Source organism: Ambystoma mexicanum, chromosome 1q, assembly GCF_040938575.1.
Source record: "Ambystoma mexicanum isolate Mex_15411 chromosome 1q, UKY_AmexF1_1, whole genome shotgun sequence".
Taxonomy (NCBI): Eukaryota; Metazoa; Chordata; class Amphibia; order Caudata; family Ambystomatidae; genus Ambystoma; species Ambystoma mexicanum.
The window spans coordinates 480,545,104-480,563,569 of record NC_090922.1 but is presented as its reverse complement, the minus strand read 5'-3'; the positions used below and the strand labels follow the sequence as shown (position 1 = coordinate 480,563,569).

General features: G+C 44.1%; 1 protein-coding gene across 1 annotated transcript in view; it reads left to right on the top strand.

The window, feature by feature from the left end:
* The window catches only part of LOC138529189 (phospholipase A2 inhibitor and Ly6/PLAUR domain-containing protein-like), a 66,157-nt gene extending 48,873 nt beyond the window's left edge, over positions 1–17,284 (top strand). Inside the window, exon 5 of the mRNA XM_069640819.1 lies at positions 15,689–17,284. Within this exon, the coding sequence (XP_069496920.1) occupies positions 15,689–15,819 (131 nt within the window). The 3' untranslated portion in view covers positions 15,820–17,284. The remainder of the gene's footprint in view (positions 1–15,688) is intronic.
* Positions 17,285–18,466: the final 1,182 nt, after the last annotated feature.

The window sequence follows — 18,466 nt, the reverse complement described above, 5'->3', positions numbered from 1 at the left end:
ATGGCTATTGTGAAGGAAGGAAAGGAGAAAAAGATTTGTGTGTTGTCAGCAAAGAGGTGATAGTGAAATTCATAGGATGATATAGGGGTATCTAGAGCAGAGGTAACAGAGAGTGCAGAGCTGATCCTTGGGGGATACTGACACTGACAGTGGTGGGGTTAGAGGTTTGCTAGTTCTAGAAGATTTGAAAAGCAGCAACATTGCAGGTAGGAAGCAACCCAGGCTAGAGCATATTTGTGAAATCACACTTCTGGAGGGTGAGGAAGATAGCCTCGTCCACAGTGTTAACATTGTTGATAGTGTTCGAGAAGTCCGAAAGGATGACCATGGAAGAGAGTTTTGAGTGGTGAACATCATAGAGAAAGTTGGAATTATGTATCAGTGCAGTCTGGTGGAGTGTTTACTATGGAAGGCAGATCGAAGTAGATCTGCAAGGCCTTTTTCCTCAAGGTACTCGGTGCTCTCATTAAAGACCACCCCTTTATGGACCTTTGAATAATGGGGTGTGATGTGAACTGGGGGATGGTGCGCCAGGAAAATCGTTCTGCAGAGGGTTTTTTTTAAAAAGGAGCTGGGCAGTTGCAGATTTGAAGGAGGCAAGGAAGAGTTCAGCGGAGACAGGTCAAAGAGCTCAGAGAGATAAAGGCATGTCATTACGGCTAAGTCTTTGACCGTTTGATGAGCAAATGGGTCAATAGGAGCGCAAGATGTCTTGGTGATGCAACGGATGTGTGCTAATACAGTAGGAGAGGTAGTGAAGAGGGATTCTAGCATAGAAGGAGGAGCAGAGGAGATAGAGGACACAAGGAAGGTGGGGGAGCAAGACAGCTTCAAGCATTTTAGAGGTTTTATTGACAAAGTAGAGAGCAAAGTCATTAGCAGAAAGCGAGGAGGCAATGGAGATTGGCTTGGGAGTGTGAGCAAAGATTGAAGGGTAGATGAAAGTTTGTATTGGTAATTCAAATGGAGAAAATTAGGTTTGTGAAATAGTAGGATTTGTCATAGTCCCGAGTCAATTGCAGAAGAGAGAACAGCCAGGACATATTTGTAGGTTGGGAATGGGATGGATGTCCTGAATTTTCTGATGAATCAGTAATGAGTTACCCAGAAAACCTGTCATGGGACCCTTCTCAGGTGACCAGGGAAAGGCAGACACTTCTGATCACGACTCTGGGGGGAGTGTTCTGCAGGGGGATCACATGACGGGAGAAGTGGGTCAGGAGGAATGGGACACCCCCTTATTCAACTTTCCCTGAAACACCAACCCCCTAATGGCATATTGCAAAACAGAAGAAATAATAAAAACTTATTTTGCCTTTAGGGACTTGAAGTCCCATAATACCATAAGTACTGGGACAAATAAGAGGGCTAAAAAGGTACAATGCTGCTGGAGTGGGTAGATTGTTAATTCAGATTACCCACACCTGCGAGAGACTGCGAGGCTTAAAAGGCCCCCTCAGGTGCAGGCCATGAGAAAGAGCAGTAGGGAGAGCAAGAAGCACAAGCAGAGTGAGCAGGAAGCTGTTGTGCAGCCGAGGCAGAGGCTAGTGGAGGAAGAAAAGGCCGGGACCACTGTTCGGCAGAAGACAGTTGCCGGTCCTAAGAGGGTCTGTGTCTCCACTAGCTTGAAGTTCAGGGGTTGCGCATCAGGAAGCGTGCAGGAGGGAAGCTTTCCCTCTGAGGACCTGTTCTCCAGAGGATGCACAGCTGAAAACGAAAGCGAGGGAAACTTTCCTTCCCAGGGGGCTATCTCCGATGGCTGGCATGCACCAGAGGACCACGGGAGCTGGAGAAGCTCCCGTTGCAGGTGGTGCGGGCAATGGCGGACCAGGAGAAGCAGTTTGCCGAGTTGCAAGCAGCCACAAAAGCATACATCCTGCGAACAGCGAGGTGATTGGAGGTGCACGATTTACCTGGTGAGTTCCCAAGTTGGTAGTGACCCTGTAGTGCTCTGGACCCGCTTGCATGCTCAAGGCAGGAGTTCATCAAATAAGCAGCACTCATGCGTGAGTGGAAACTATCCTAGAAGTGATTCGGAATGCCGAAATATTAGAAAGCAGCACCCGCGTATGAGTGAAAATGGTCTTAGAAGTAAATTTGGATACCAAACTATTAAAAAGCAGAGAAAGTTGCATTTTACAAAACCAAATGACTGTAACTTTAAGTGTGTGAGTTTGTGGAGTATCAAGCAAACCAAGGGGGCAATATTAATAAAGATTAATGCAATAACTAATGCTTGTGACTATAGCAAATTTTGGTATAAACTCACATTGCCTATGCCAAGGGAGAAGCGGAATAAGACCATATCCTTGCCAGTATTTGGTTACTGGTGCAGTGGGGAAACAAGAGTGGCAAAAGGGGTGCCCTTCTGGAAAAGGTTATTCAGAAGGAGAGGAGCATGATTTGCAGAGGAATATTAAAGAGCACCAATGAGAATCTTGTTTTCCCCGAAGAGTTGTTAAAATTTTGAAGCTGCAAAATTATGAGTACTGTGAAGTTTTATTTATTTTATTTTATTGGTTTTTTATAATGCACAGTTTGGTTTCTAAGCACAGATCCAGGATTTGAACATCTGTTGCTCTTTGTGGTCTTGCTTCCAAGACCAGCACATTGCCCTTGTGCTATCCTTCATTCAAGAGTGGTTGCAAACCTCTTGTAAGTTGATCTAAACCTCTTATTATTTTGAAACGCTGTTCGGGTAGGGGAGTATACCCGGATTGCACATGTTATGAGGAGTAGGCCTGGCATGGGAGTAGACCAGGTGTGAAATGTAGTAGTAGGCCTGACATGGAAGTAAACCAGGTAGAATTTGGCGAAGTAGAATACAGTGGTGCTGTTGGAGACACTCTATGTTGTTTAAGGTGCTGAAAAAGGAACTTTGCTAAAACTGCTGTAAAGGAGTTATCATTCTTCAGAAGATCATACATCTATCTCTGGTTCTATGGGGAGAAAAATAACCTTCTTCATTTCTTTGTTGACTTATTGAAGTGTTAAGACTTTCTGTTGACAAGTTGAAATTGCAAAGAACAGTGTTGGAACATTCTGTTGACAAGTTGAAGTTGCAAAGAACTGTGTTGGAACATTGGTGCAACCCAGGATTTCATTATTTATTTTTGGAACTGTGGAGAATAATCCTGATAAAACCTGGGGAAGGGGAATTAACCCAGGTTATAAGGAGAGACTGTTGCAACATTACAAACTCAATTCTTATAATAATTATGTTCTCTTTGAACTGCCATCAATTACTTAATTTATTTGTTGTATGCATACGTGTGAGGGACAAATATCTTTTGTTACAGTGTTTCCTTTAGTTTATTTTAGGCAGGTATATCCTCATCAGGGTAGGGGTAGTGAGGCATTAATCCAACCTTCTGATTTAACAAAATGGCATTCGTAGAAAAACCTTGACAAAGTTGTCCGCCTCACATATCCGACCCCTCAAAATTTGCACCAGCTTCACAAGTGATGGCATATGTTTGTTTTTATGGTCTGGATCTCAGAGGTGGTCCAGGGCCGTGGATGGGGGCAGGAAGATGGGAATCTGCATGAAGGATGGTGTTTGTAGGGAGTCATAAGTGTGTAGTGAAAGTGAGTGAAGGCACGGTCAATGAACAAGGCATGAATAGGGGGAAAGACAGGAGAGATGTCCTCACATGATGTTAAGGGTCAAGAAAGTCTTGCTTGAATTTCCTCTTGGTCATTTAAGATGAGAGAGGAGGAGTGCAGGGTGATGGGACTGAGACGTTGATGTGAACAATGACATGATTAGAGGGGGATGGATCAATGGAGAGGTCAGAGGGCGAATGCAAATTATAGAGAAAGACAAGGTAACAAGAGTGTCCACCAGAGTATGTAGGCTGGTCCTTCAGGAAATAGAGAGTAGCCAGATAGGGGGGAGATACATTTAAGATGGGTGTGGAAGGTGACAGTCACTCATATTTACAATGGGAGTCAGTGGGGTGTGACTTAAGGAGAACATTGAGGTCAGCGAAGAAGGAGTTGAGAGGGCCACAGCTTGATAGAGTATCAGAACAGCGATAGGAGTAGCAGAGAGAAGTTGAGTAGGGGCATACTCAAAAGAGGAGGAGGCCCTTACCTATAAGGAACCTCACTCCGCTGCACTTCTCAACAGGTGGAGTAGAGTGGGTGAAGGTAGAAGACACTTAATTAGTGAATGAAGCATACAATGCTCTTCTACATACATTTTTGTCAAACATAAAGATCTGTAGTGATTCTTATATTTCCAAAAGGCTCTTTGATTTTATGCAAAGCAGATGGGCACTGTCAATGGAGCTATTTGTCTCCCTGTCCGTTCTCATATGTGTGCTTCAGAATATTACAACAGGAGTGTACCAGACTGTCGATCTTGGATTCCTCTCTCAGAAATTAGGATATATGGCTGTTCTATGTTTTGAAAATGTGTTTGCCAAATTAAGACATCTGTAACCTTCTAATTATGACTAAAATATACATGGGAACTGATTAATAGAAAGGAACATTGTAGAATTTTAAAAGAGGCAGTTTACAATGATAATACAATTACATTATTTCTTTTTTTGTTTTTCTTAATAGCTGCTTTTGCAAAAAACAACATGCTTTTGATTCTCTGGCTGCACATAGAAAGAGACAGAGGCATAGCGAGACACATTCATAGAGAGAGAGGAAGAGAAAAAGAGAGGGAATGAGAGAGAGAAAGAGCGAGAGGGAGCGTGAGAATGAAATGCCAAATACAGCTTGTGTGATACTATTAGTAAACCAAATCAACCAAATGGTTTTTGAACCAGTCACCTTTAGGTTGCACACATACTGTGGTAGCAGATGCACAACTCAATTAATTATATTAGACGTTGAATTAATGTGCATGTTTGACATCTTTTGGCACGTTTGGCACCTACCAATGGCACCTACCAAAAAAAGTAGCTCCTTCACTTTTAAAGATATTCTCTCAAGTGCGCATAGGAAACCAACTCACAGAACAACAATATGACCGGTATGGTCCCACATGAGTTAGTACTTTCTATAGATCTCATAAATGGCTACGCAAACCCTTTCATTGGCTCCATATCCTTCTGACATGTCATCTTCATCCCTAATTGCTGGATGTTGGCATACTTCTCACAGACAATCCAAGAATTCCACATACTTTAACTTTTTGACGGTGCTAATGACTTGCTGGCTCTTTTGTACTGGCTGGTAATGGCATTTCAAACTGAAGCAATGAGCCCAGTGATGTGAAGGCTATTACCATGAGTGGGGGCCATGACAAGCTGGTTGTCAAAACTTGTTCTTGCGAAGATTATGAATACCTCCGTCCCCAAGTACCGATCAGAGAGATATAAATAACTCACTGACCAGTCATTGAGGCCACAGGTGGCTGGAACGATGCACTGGGTCCCCATGTAGCTGCCATGGAAACAAGGGTTAAGTGAAGTAATCACGGGACAATATGTACAGAAATTCAATCACAAATAAAGGCAATGCCACCTACCAATGGGTATACTGGGGAATACTTGTAATTGGAAAGGGTGTACAGGATACCTGACAGATCCCCACTAGAGTGGTGCAAGTGAAGGAAAAGGTGTTTGACCAGCTGTTGTAACACCTGTGACTGGAAGGCACTTGACGTGGAACCAGATGAAAGCTCAGGTAGGAATCTGAGTATGTTGAGCGCAGTACAGAACAGGGAAATTCCAAAGCGGTCCAGTTACACAGACCGAGGTCAGGAGCGTGGGAAACATCTGCAAATCCAAAGTGCCAAAACCAAACGTAAGAGCAGAGCAGTCCGTATAGCCTCGCTGAGTCCATAGCAATTAAGAGTCGAACCAAAACAGAAGTGTCGTAGCAGTGGAGGAAACAAGAGCGGGTCCTTAGAACGAAAGCCGTGGTCAAAATCCAGAATTAATAGAAGTTCGTAGCAACTTGAGTAAATGCCGTAAACTGGTGTGAGAACGCAGCTGTGAAGCACCGTACGGTGCTTCCGGCATTACTTTATAACATAACCTTGGTAAAGCAATCATGTGACCATGTCCTTTTCACGTGATCGTGCAATCGTGTCTCCTGGACGTGGTTCAGTCTCCCAGGCAACCTCCAATCACAGTGCGACCGCAGCCACCAGGCATAGTGTGGCCGCAATGAAGTATGCTTCTGTTTTAGAATACCGGGGAGATAGCGTGCAACTCGGCCCCCAGGTTGCAACCTGGGAGGATCAACCTGAGTACTACGTGATTATAGTGTGTGAATATTGGAGGTTTCATGACGTGAAATAGTAGCATCGGGCGTACATGATGCATGATGGAATGTGTGACAGAGCCCCCCCAAAGACCCACGTCCCTGTGGGCAAGAAGGGTGAGACTTGTGGAACTGAGACACCAGGAGAGGGGCATGGACATCATCCCCGGGTTCCCAGGACCTTTCATCAGGGCCGAACCCCACCCAATCCACTAGGTAATACAAACGTCCCCTAATGAATCTGGAATCGAGGATCTCATGGACCTCATACTCGCCCAAGGAACCCTGCAGGACAGGTGAAGGAGGCAGAACAACCCAGGAGTTGACAGGACAGAGCTTCAAAAGGGAGGTATGAAAAACAGGGTGAATGCGTCAGGTGGCAGGCGGCCGGCAAGGAGAGGCGATACGCAACAGAATGATGACTCTGGTAATCCTGTAGGGCCCTACGTACTGAGGTAGCAATTTCCGACAACCAGGAATACAGAGGTGCTTGGTGAACAGCCACAGCCTGTCGCCTGCCACATAAGAGGGTGCTCTTACGTGTTTCCTGTCTTCCGCACGACGCATAGCAACCTGGGCTTCATTGAGATTAGCGAGGGCCTGAGTCTGTAGGGCTTTTAAGTCCCTAAGGCAGATGTCCACCGCAGGTGTGTGTGAGACAGGAAAGTCAGGAATAGGCAGAACACGGGGATGTTGATCATATAAAGTGTAAAACGGTGAGAAGCCAGTGGAAGAGTGTGCAGCATTGTTATAGGCAAACTCAGCGATGTGCAGAACCTGATGCCATGAGTGTTGGTACTGGAGGGACAAGCAGCGCAACTACTGCTCGAGAGTTTGGTTAACCCGTTTTGTCTGCCCATCCGTCTCGGGGTGATAGGATGAAGGGAATCATGCGTCAATACCCAATAAGTTTGTGCGTGCCCTCCAGAAGCGTCAGGTAAACTGAGAGGCCCGATCTGTGACTAGTATAGAGGGAAGGCCAAAGGGACAGAACACTGAACGAAAGAAGAGACCAGCCAAGACAGGAGCCGAATGGATACCCGAACAAGGAATAAAGTGTGCCATTTTGGAGAAGGAGTCTACAACCACCCAGATTGTGTCGTACCCCTTTATTCGTGACATGTCCGTGATATAATCCATGGTTACCGTGTGCCATGGTTTAGGCGGAAGGGGAATAGATTGGAGCAGGCCCAGGGGACGTCCGCTACGATTTTAGCACTGGCCACAAATGGAACAATTGGTGACGTATTCGTAGGTGTCCCTACTCATAGTGGGCCATCAGCACCAGCGTTGGAGAAGGGCGAAGGTGCGTTTTTGGACTGGATGACGGTTGATAATCGCATCATGGGACCACTCCAGAGCTTGGGTATGCGTTTCCTGCATGGGTAGATAGAGTCTCTTCTTTACGAAGGGTAGACCATCCTGAAACACTGGGTCCCAGTTGTGTACCCCATCCGGGTTGTCAGACACCCATTGACAAACAGACTTCAGTAAGCATGGGGGTGGGTACAGAGGCAGATTAAATGTTTTTTGTCCAACAGGGTATCAGGAAAGACTAAGAAGGGAATCACCGCCAGGCAGGCATGACAGGGCATCTACCTTACCATGTACAAACCCTGGCGGTGGTGAATAACGAAATCAAAGGCCGAAAAGATTATGTGCCAACGGACCTGGCGGCTATTGACACGAATTCAGTGTAGCAAGGTCCTGCAAATTACGATGGTTGGAATAAACAGAGATGGGCTGTCTAGCCCCCAATAAGTGGTGTAAGAGCGTATAATGAATTTGCCTTCAGACGAGCAAGAACCTCTCGGACATGTTCGATGTGTACTTGCATGGATGGGGTGAAGATCAAGACATCATTTAAGTAGATAATCACATAGATGACAATGATATCGGGTAATAGTTCATTCATGAACCTTTGGAACGTAGCTGGGGCGTTACATAAACCAGGGCGTGACGGTATATTCATACAGCCCGTGCCGGGTAAAGAAGGCAGTTTTCCATTTTGTCGCCCTGTCTCGCCCAGACCAGATTGAAGGCCCCCCTGAGATCAAGCTTGGTAAACAGTGTGGCACGGGTTAGTTGGTCAAGCAAAAGGTTAATCAGTGGTATGGGATACTGGTTCTTTATGGTAATGTCATTGAGTCGCCTGTAATCTACACAGGGCCGAAGATCACCTTCCCTCTTCAGTACAAAGAAAATGGGACTGGCCATGGGGGATTGGGAAGATCTAATGTGTCCCAACCGGAGTGAGGTCTGAATATACTCCTTCAGGGCTTGGTCTTCGGATGGGGATAGGGAATAATTACGACTGCATGGTATGACAGCCTTAGAGACAAGGTCGATGGGACAGTCGTATGGGCGATGTGGGGTTAGATGCTCCGCGCAACCTTTGTTGAACACATCAAGGAAGTCATGGTAGTCTCAGGGGATGCCAGGCATGATTGCACCTACGGCGTGATTAGGAGGGTCTGGAGCCATTGATAGGGAATCGTCAAGGGACAACTGAGCATGGCCACCAGAGCTTGGGAAGGGGAATCCATGTTTGTAGGTGAAGATAAACAGTGTTCCTGACAATGAGGTGACTCGAAGAACACCTGGCCCTGGGTCCAGTCAATTACTGGGTTGTGAACCCGTTACCATGGTATTCCGAGGATTATACCGAACTGTGGAGTGGTGATCAAATCAAAGGTTATAACCTCTCGGTGAGTATCATGAATGGCTAGTGTCAGAAGAGCGGTTTGTTGCCTAATGGGACCTGAAACCAGTAGAGAGCCATCTACGGGTTGTACAGGTTCAGGCAGAGTTTGTTCTGTATTGGTAGATTCAAGGACGCGGCAAGTGATATATCTATATAGTTGCCTGTGGCCCGGGAGTCTATTAATAACTGGGTCTGGTGTCTAGTGTCATCAGTAGAGAACAATAAAGCATTTACCATCATGGGTCATGTGAGACTGTATGGCTGGACTAGTATGGAGGGGGTTGAGTATAGGCTTATCCGTGCCCCCAGATGTAGGGACGAGCCTTCTGAAAACCTATGGGACGTTTTGGAGGCCGCAGACATTCTTTAACAAAGTGCCCGTTCAGACCGCAATAGAAACAGGCATTGGAGTTCCTACATTGTTCCCTTTCGGTGGCGGAAATAGGACTACGTATTCCCCCTATTTGCATAGGTTCTCCCTAAGGATCACTGGAAGTGGGCTGGAAGGATTGAAATACTAGGGTGTCCTTCCTGTTTCGGTCTTGCATTCGGCTATTCGAGCGTCTACTTGGAGTGTTAAATCCACCAGTTCAGGGTACTGGGCAAACAACGTGGGTAGCACTGCCAGGGCATCCTTCATGGTGTCATTTAACCCTCTGTAGAATACAACTGCCTTTTTGTTTTCGGGCCAGGCAGTTTCTAGTGACAGCTGGTTAAATCGGGTGATGTACTCAACCAATTTGTTTTTTCCTTGGGCAAAATCTAAAAGCTCTAGGTCTTTGGTTTGTGCTTTGTACGAGTATCGAACACCCTGGTCATTTCTGCCACTAGCAGATCGAAATCGTACAATGTAGGGATGTTGTCCTTCAATAACGGGTTGGCCCAGGCGGCGGCGATGCCACTCAGATGGGAAAGAGTGAAGGCCGCTTTAGTTATGGAGTCAGGGAAGGATTGTGGATGACAAAGGAAGTGAAGGTTACATTGATTCATTGATGGTGCTTGGCTGTCTGCAATGATGTCGGGGGATCAGTTGCTTGATTAGCAACCATGAGCTTAAGCACTCAGTACAGTCCAGATAACGTTGCGCTGCACCCACCACTCAAAGGGAGGCATCATGGAGCATGGGCTGGTTGAAAACAACAATCTATTTAAAGAAAATACAATCTCCAGTAGAGGAGTAGCAGAGGAGATGTCAGGGGGAGCAGCTCTGAGTCTGTAACCATGGGGGGTCACAGCTGCAAGCCTTGGTGTCCCCAAATGACGTCCCGGCATCTTGCTTTCATGTAATGTATGAAATGCCCTTTTGTTTGTATTTTGTTGTCTTATCAAATCAATAAAAATGTCATTAAAAAAAGAAACAGCATAATGCTCACCATTGGTCTTGCAATGGTATCTAGACGTTGCACTCTGACGCTACTTGTCCAGCAATTTTGTGGGCATATATACTTTCTCAATCTAAGGACATCGGAATCCCAAAGGTGTGCCAATTTAAATGTGACAAAGATGGCCAGCAGTCGCTAATGTTCACCGAATTTGGGGCTACTTAATGCGCCCTTGCTTTTGAAAGTGACATGCCTCGAGGAGGAGTGCTTTGATATTAAATATCTTCAATATTAAACATATTCAATGTTAGATAGCACCTACGATTTAAGAGCCAAGATACCAATGATTTTGTAGTGTCCGAAATATGATAATAATTCATCACCAATAGCCTCGACTGATTAGGGATTAAATGTCTGTTGACATCAGCAGCACTGGTGGCAGCACTAGATTCAGCTCACATGCAATGACACTAGTATCTTACAATGGGCTGCATCATAAAAGGACCAGGCACGACCCATCCCTGCTCTATGGGCCGGCTCCAGTGCCCATTGATGGACCACAGAAGTTTCTGGAGTGGGCTGGGTTATGATCCCATTGCAGATCCCAACAATCACCCCTTAGAATCCTCCTCTACTGCTTGTCCAACAGGCACTCAATATACCTTTTCTTTTGTTCACGTGTGGAGGTGGGACAAAAACATACCAAATCACTTCAGATCTCTCGCTTGTGGGCACTGTGCCCATGTTCGTGCTGCTATACTCATTCAAGATGCACTGGGCACATTTTCTCACGCCCAAAATCTTTTTGGAGGCACAAAAATTACTTTTTAATCGTCATGTTCTCCATTTTCACCTATCTTCATCAGGAATCTGCCAGTGAGGGATTATTGTGTATGTATGGTTTGTATCCAGGCCCCTGTCACACTATTGCGTTCAATTAAGACAATTCTCACAAAAATGTTTCAACAATGTGCAAGGATCAGGATTTGTAAATGTACAGGGTAATATGTTTTGTATTAGCTCCCACAGGGGTGGGGGAAAGTATTACTCTCTACTATAACAAAGCCAGACCTATTGGCTTTGCCAATACTTGTTAACAAAAGCGGGCAACATAGCTGGTGTCTCCCAGTCTCCAAATCCTGGACGGTCTAGAGCAATTCGCGCTAGGTGGCATATAGGAACTCAAAGGATCAATATGAGCAATGAGTTTTCCCATCGATTACCTATATGTTATGAGTTAAGAGTTGAGGTGGGTGCACCTTTTGCACTTTTTCTTATTTGTGGCAGGTATTTGTGTACATATAGAGCAGGCAGATGCAAACGTTGGTGCCCTTCTCAATCAGAAGGCCTGTATCGCGCTTATTTTACATGCATATGCCAATGACTTTTTCTTTCAGCTTTATCAGAGGCTAAAGAGAGTTTTAATTCTCTTCCTCAGCTTTCGACGATACAAAGTAAAGCGTGGCCCAGAGCCAGTCAACCACTCCATGGTGCAGAACATGCACATCTTAGTGAAAGCTCTGTTACAGCAGTGGCCATATTGGTTCTATGTGATTTCATCGAGGAGATTATATGCAAATGTATGCGGGAGAGACCACTGTGCAGCCCTGCGTTGCCTCCCCCACCTTAATTATTACCGTTACACACCTCCACATATATTTGCGGCCAAATTTGGCAGAATTAATTTGATGGATTTGGCTTCGAGCAAATCTCCTATGATGAAACCTCCCTACCCTGCCATTTTGTTGGAACAAGTGGAACTTTGTAAGTTGGGGATAGATTTGTGAATGATACCTTTAAAAGCATGGTTTGTGTCCGAGCTGCTTGGTACATTGATGTATTCTTCACTTTTGTTATACACTACATGTTGTTGTTACTCCTGTTGTTCTTTTCCTAAAAGCTACCCTGCACCCCTGGACCCAGGAATACTAAATTTAAGATGCAAGGTCTTTTGGCTTTGCCAATGCTTTTTTTAAGTGAGAGTCCAGGGTGTCATGCAATTTTCTCCATAAAAATAACCATGTTCATTATTACTCTTGTTAACTTCTGCAGTCAAAAGTTTCCAATTTTCTAATGATGTAAAAGACAAAGCATTCCACACCACCAACATTTTAACGATTAAAACCTGACAGATTCCTATCAATCTGAATCCCTTTACTCCGTGCCAAGTAATAGCAACACATATTTTTCCATCAAAAACTTCAGTACACAGTGAATAATCTATTGACTCTTAAGAGGGTCAGTATGTATCTTCACTTACCAAGAATGCTTCGTGTTTGATGTTTTGAATCATTGCCAAATTGCTGCTGGCTTACGGGTAAGACTGCAGACTTGCAGAAGGGAGGTGGGGGAGGTAGGGAGGCCAGTGCAAATGTTGTAAAGCAGCAGTGGCTGCATTGGAAGGGACTCACCTTACAGGCACAATATAAGGGTTCATTGTGCTTCCCTGTCACCATGTTGCAGTATGGGGTTAGTGCTTCTGTGCTTGCAAGATGTCTGGCTCCTCAGCACTGGGAGTCAAATGATAGGGAGCTGCAGGTGTGGCTTCATGCAGACTTCAGACCCAGCTAAATCAATTTATGGTAACCTACAGAGATGTTCTTTCAGGCAGCTAGAAAGAAATCTCTAAGATAATTAACAGAGTATCTGACTGATCTGAAATAATTTGCTTGCTTCTTTTATTACTTTTCATTTTGTCACCCTTCCCTCATTTGCTTTTTTACATTTTTCAATGCTTCTAACTCTTGCTCATGTTCGACCCTCGGTCTCACTCTCCATCTATCTCCACCTGTTCTCACCTTACTACCTATACAGTCTTCATACAACCTCATCTCAGTTAACGTTATATAAGAGACATGAAGATAGAGGGTGGCTTGCTCTAAGGTGGTATCTCCAACAGGGGTTGTTTCTCTAGAATTTGCATATATAGAGCGAGGACACAAATGAAGAATGAGATAGAATGCTCTGAAAACACTTGGTTTGGATCAAACTTGGTTCAATCCTATTAACCCCTTTAAATCGCTGGGCTTGGCAAACTAGTGTGCATTGGCATAGCATGGGACCTGTTGGTAAGTACCCCCTGTACTATATAATCAGTATGTCAGGAAATGCAAAAAATGTCACTGTGGTGATCATGTCCTTCCAGGACATACTGGATGTTTCTAAAGGCAAGCAAGCTTCTAAAATAACTGATTGCATTCAATATTGACATCCTTCCTTGGCTATCTTTAATGCATTAAATAGACTATAGACAGAGGGTCATTATCACATAATATTAATTCTGTAGGCTAAGGCAGCAAAGTAGCCAACATTCCTATAAAAGGTACATAGTGTAGAGGCTGGCGTTGTCTGTGTTTCCCTATTGGACCTATCTTTCAAGTAACTTTATTAGACTACTAGCAGAAGTACTCGTTCTCCGAATGGGTACTGTAGACAGACATGATAACACTGATCCTGTAGGTCCCTGTTCCGATTCGCTTATTGTTTGATGTGCTTTGCACCGTGAAGTAAACTGCAATGAAAATGGACATGTGTGACTGGCTGCCATACCCCGGTGCAGAGGTTAGGAAGTGGCGAGAATTGGTGTGCTGCTGCATACTGGGACCTTCTTTGCTCTCTCTCCACACACCTCATCCGGGAGTGGTGCATTGCGGTGCAAATATCTTGGAAAACATGCATCCTAAAGCCTGGACCTCGAGTTGTGTTCCCCGTGTCGGGACTGGAACTTCTACGACTACATTGATGTTTCGCCGATTTCAGGCATCCATCTCATGTGTGAAGGTGCTGAAATCCAGGGAAAGAGGTGGGGTGTCCAAATGTCATGTAGCTAGTAATGTTTGAAAGGTCCTAACGGGTAACTATGTAAAATGTGGTTCAGATTGCTAAAACGGTGTGGAATTGTATAAGGAACAACGCTTCACCACAAATGCTGCCACAAACAAACACATTTTCACTTTTATGATGCATGTAGGTACCATAATAATTTGCACATGTATCATCCTCTAGAACTTAGATATCACAATAGACAATAGGAGAAGCTGAAAGGGCTGCTGATGGTGAACGTCGAGATGGAACTTCCCAGTTGGACAGGTCCTATGATTACTATCCCGCCTGGCACTGTCACAATATACATTGAAGTATCTCATGTGATTACCTTGAAAACCAATCATGGCTATGCAAAGGACACTTAATTTAAAATAAACAAACTGCATTACACTATATATTGTGTAAACTGATGTACTTGAAAGAAATGTACGCACATTTTGTGGTCTTTATGGACTGCAGTTTTCTTGAACATCAGGTGGTCAAATCATGTGATGTGGAACCTTGAGTAAGTCATGAGGCCCCTCCACTCCTTGAACACTTATTAGAAAGAAAACATTGCATCTGCCATTGTGTCATTTGATTCTATTGCCATGTAATTCACTGTCTTTGGAGACCAACAGGCCACCAGAAGCCATAACATTTTCTGACTGGAAACAAAGAACTGCAAGAGGGAAAAACCTTATCTGTGCAACAGGGAAGGCCTTATCTGTGCATTGTCTCTGGAATAGGTTACCTGTGTAGATCAGGTAGGCCTCCTTAATCCTACACCTACAATTGACCTGAATAACTTATTCTTTAAAGGACATCTTGCCAATCAATGATTGTGCCACTCAACACTACCTCTCCCCTCTGGATAATTCCCCCAACCCCTAACATATGCTGGCAAATATGATACCCCTGTGTAACGATTATAAAAACCCCTGGGGCCATATTACAGAAGCTTTGCACTGTTGAAAGTGCAAAGTGTCACTGTATTGGCAGTTATAACTTGGTGCACATTCAAAGTGCATGTTTTTTGCAATAGGGCAGTTTTTGCCCTAGTGCTTATACCATGAAAAAAGTGCACTTGTCATGGTGAAAATGATTTCTAATATGTCCACAATATTTTTGCACTAGGGCAAACTTCGACCTACTGCTAATATGGTGCAACTTTGCAATTGCTCTGGTGCAAAGCTTCTGGAATCTGGCCCCAGGTGTTTCCCCTATGCACACAGGTCAGCAGGATATATCGGTTACAATATTGTTGTTTATTATATCTCTGCTATATTCCATCAGTTAAACTACTTGTCTAATTAACTGGAAGCAGTTCTTCTCCATAACAAGAACAGAAAACCTTCTCCATGGGTTGAAACAGCAAATTCATTCGGATTCTGTTGCAGAAACAACTCTATCATGTGCATCAGTGGCAAGACTTTCTCTTTCAGGAATCACAGGAGGAGGATGGGAGTTTAATTCCACACTCAAGGGATAAATCAAATGTATAACATTATGTTTGGTGACTTGCTTTTGCGTTTATACTGTGTCTGGAGATAGTTAAAACTGTAGAGTGTGCGATAGATAAAGCTTTCACTCACTCACTAACTCACTGTGTGTTGTTCTTACATTGCAGGTGATATTGTGAAAGCATACAGCCTAAGAATGTGTGCTACAAAAGATGCCTGTGATGTAGGAATTCTCAGCATGGAAAAGATCAAAGCGTTCCAGTTTGACTTAAAGTGTTCAGATGCAATTAAAGTTTAAATGTGTTGCTTCCACCGACAAAGAGTCAATTTCCCATCCTTAGCATAGTAATTAGGAGTAGTATTGCTGCTTGTGTGAAAGAAGCTTGCAGGACCTGAATCACGAACGAGGAGAGTCTGCTTTCATGAAGAGGACCATTGTATATGTGACCCTGCCTGACCTCCTTTCTGCATGTATTGGTCACACTGTGGAAGTCTGTCATAGAGGCAATCATGTTATTTGTGGGACACTGAAGTCACAAGTGGCCATCTTAGTTCCATGGGCAACCAAACTTGTCTCCTCCACTTCGAGCATCTGCCGACGAGCTTGAGGCCTGATGTCCAGGCTGACTGGAATGTTTGAGAAAAATAAATTGTTTCTATTGAACCCTTCTGATGAGCATCAACTGCTGAATCCACAAAGAGCCATGAAGGAGACCACTTTTGTGAACAAAGCGATATTCAAGCAGCATGTAACGATTCTTTCATTCCAGGGCTGTGTCCAATAAATATTTCTTTAATCAGTGAGGTTTGGATTGGCACAGGGGACATTTAAAAAATTAAAATAAAGCTGCTTCATACATAAGAGTGCATCTTAAGGTGGTGTATGGTCTTATGATATACAGAACTACTGAAACACCCTCCTTCATGTGAAAACCATATCATACTATGCTTGGTCCTCTCCCGTTTCATTTCTGCACCGGAATCCATAATACCCTCTCCTTGCCAGCTCCAACTTGAAATTCCTTTTCCCAGGGCCACGTAGAACAGATCCATTGCATCTTCTGAAATATGACTATGAGTAGAAGATCCAAATAAACACACGTTGGGGTTGCCCTCCTCTTCTTCTCCTATCTGCCTTATGTCATGGTCAAGCCATTAGCAAGACTCAGAAGAATGTTGATTCTGATTGCTCAGACTTCTCCAGCATGGAAGAAGCACCCCCTCTACTACCTTACACTATACACACACAAATCCCCGTCAGACGGCCGCCACAGTCCTGGCAGTTGGCAGAGCAACTCTAATTGAACTGTTACTAAGCCCTCCTCATTAGTCATATTAAACTCTCCCACAGCATTGAGTGCACCACACTCAAAGCACTTCAACCTATTAGAAATGTTCCTCTTCCCTTCGGGTAATATATCCCCAAGTGTCTCTTTCAAATCTGCTGAACTAGATAAGTACCCAGGACCCAGGTACTTTTAACCTGTACACAGGAACAACCCACCTCCCTAATCTCTTTTCGTATTGTTTTGGAGGTAAAACTTCCTTGCTATGAAATTATGTAGGCTTTCTGCGACAGTTGTGTTGAAAAAGAGAAAATGTAAGCATATGGGGCAACTTGTCCATTAACAGAAAATTGTCAGAGTCCCAGTATTCAACAAAGGATATACCACACTATGACAAATTCCATAATTAAAACAGCAAATAACTTACATGACATTGTGTTTGAAAAATAGATATATTTTGTTTTCAGCTACTGCAAATATGTGAATGTGTCTTTCATACAGAATTAAAGGAAATGGTTACAGAAGGGACTACAATAAAAACATTGAATGCAATTTGTCCCTGCTGATTTTGGATAGACATAAAAGCCCATGGTAAACGTTCAAGAGAACAGTCACAGAATGCAAAACATCGCCATGAGGACTATTGGCAACCCGGTGGGGGTGTGGCGGTCTCTTAGCCAATCAGAAAGCTCAAAACGGGGTCTTCATCTCATTGTAAAGCCAGTAATCTGAGCTTCCCCAGCGGGACAGCAGGTAAAAGCATGCTGTGGTCCCCTTCTCCCCCTTTCTGGGACCCCTAACATGAGTTTCTGCATCCCCCTCTCCCCTACCAATGCCATACTTACCTGGTGCTCCCTTGTCCTTTGCCAGCGCCAGGAAGGCTCAGTGTTCCCGGCACCTCCCTGACGTCGCAATGGCCACCATGGACAGGGAGAAGGGACTACCTGGTGGACATCTTGATTTGTAGTTTTTTCCAAGTTGAGAAATGGCAAACACTCTGTTTCAAAACATATAAGCACCCTGGTAAAACATTCTGAGATACTAATAGAATAAACCCCTACGGGCGGGGGGACCTTACATGCGTAGGTGATGCCCGGTCTCCAATTAAGCCCTTCCTTTACTCAGGCTTGTAATTGCCTGGGCAATACATGGCCCAGTAAAGTCCCCCCACCCATGGGGGTTCATTGCTTAAATATGTTGGTCTCTATGCAGATTTTGAATAAGACAATACGAGAAACCAATTTACTATTAAAGGTCAGAAGCTTTCAGGATATTCTGCATGAGGTACATCTGTGCACTGAGAAGGAACTGAGTCTAGCTATGAAAAATATTTTGAATTCAAAAGGACAATGGTTCACACTCTTAGAATAAAATGTGTTAGAAGAACCTTTGTGGCCAGACATAAGCCAAAAAGCCTTCAGGTCAGTGTAACAATTATTATTTATTACAAATTTCTCAAAATAATTTTTGGGTATTCGGTTGCAAAAGGCCAAAACAAAAACTGCTAGTATTTTTGGAGGAACTTCAAATGGCTACTCCCTAGTAACGAGGATTTTTGCATGAGGGCAACCTAACCTCAGACTAGTGCTAAACGACCTAAGCATTTTCGCTTTCAAACATTAACTGGATTTACCTCTATTGTGGGGGTTCCTAATTTTC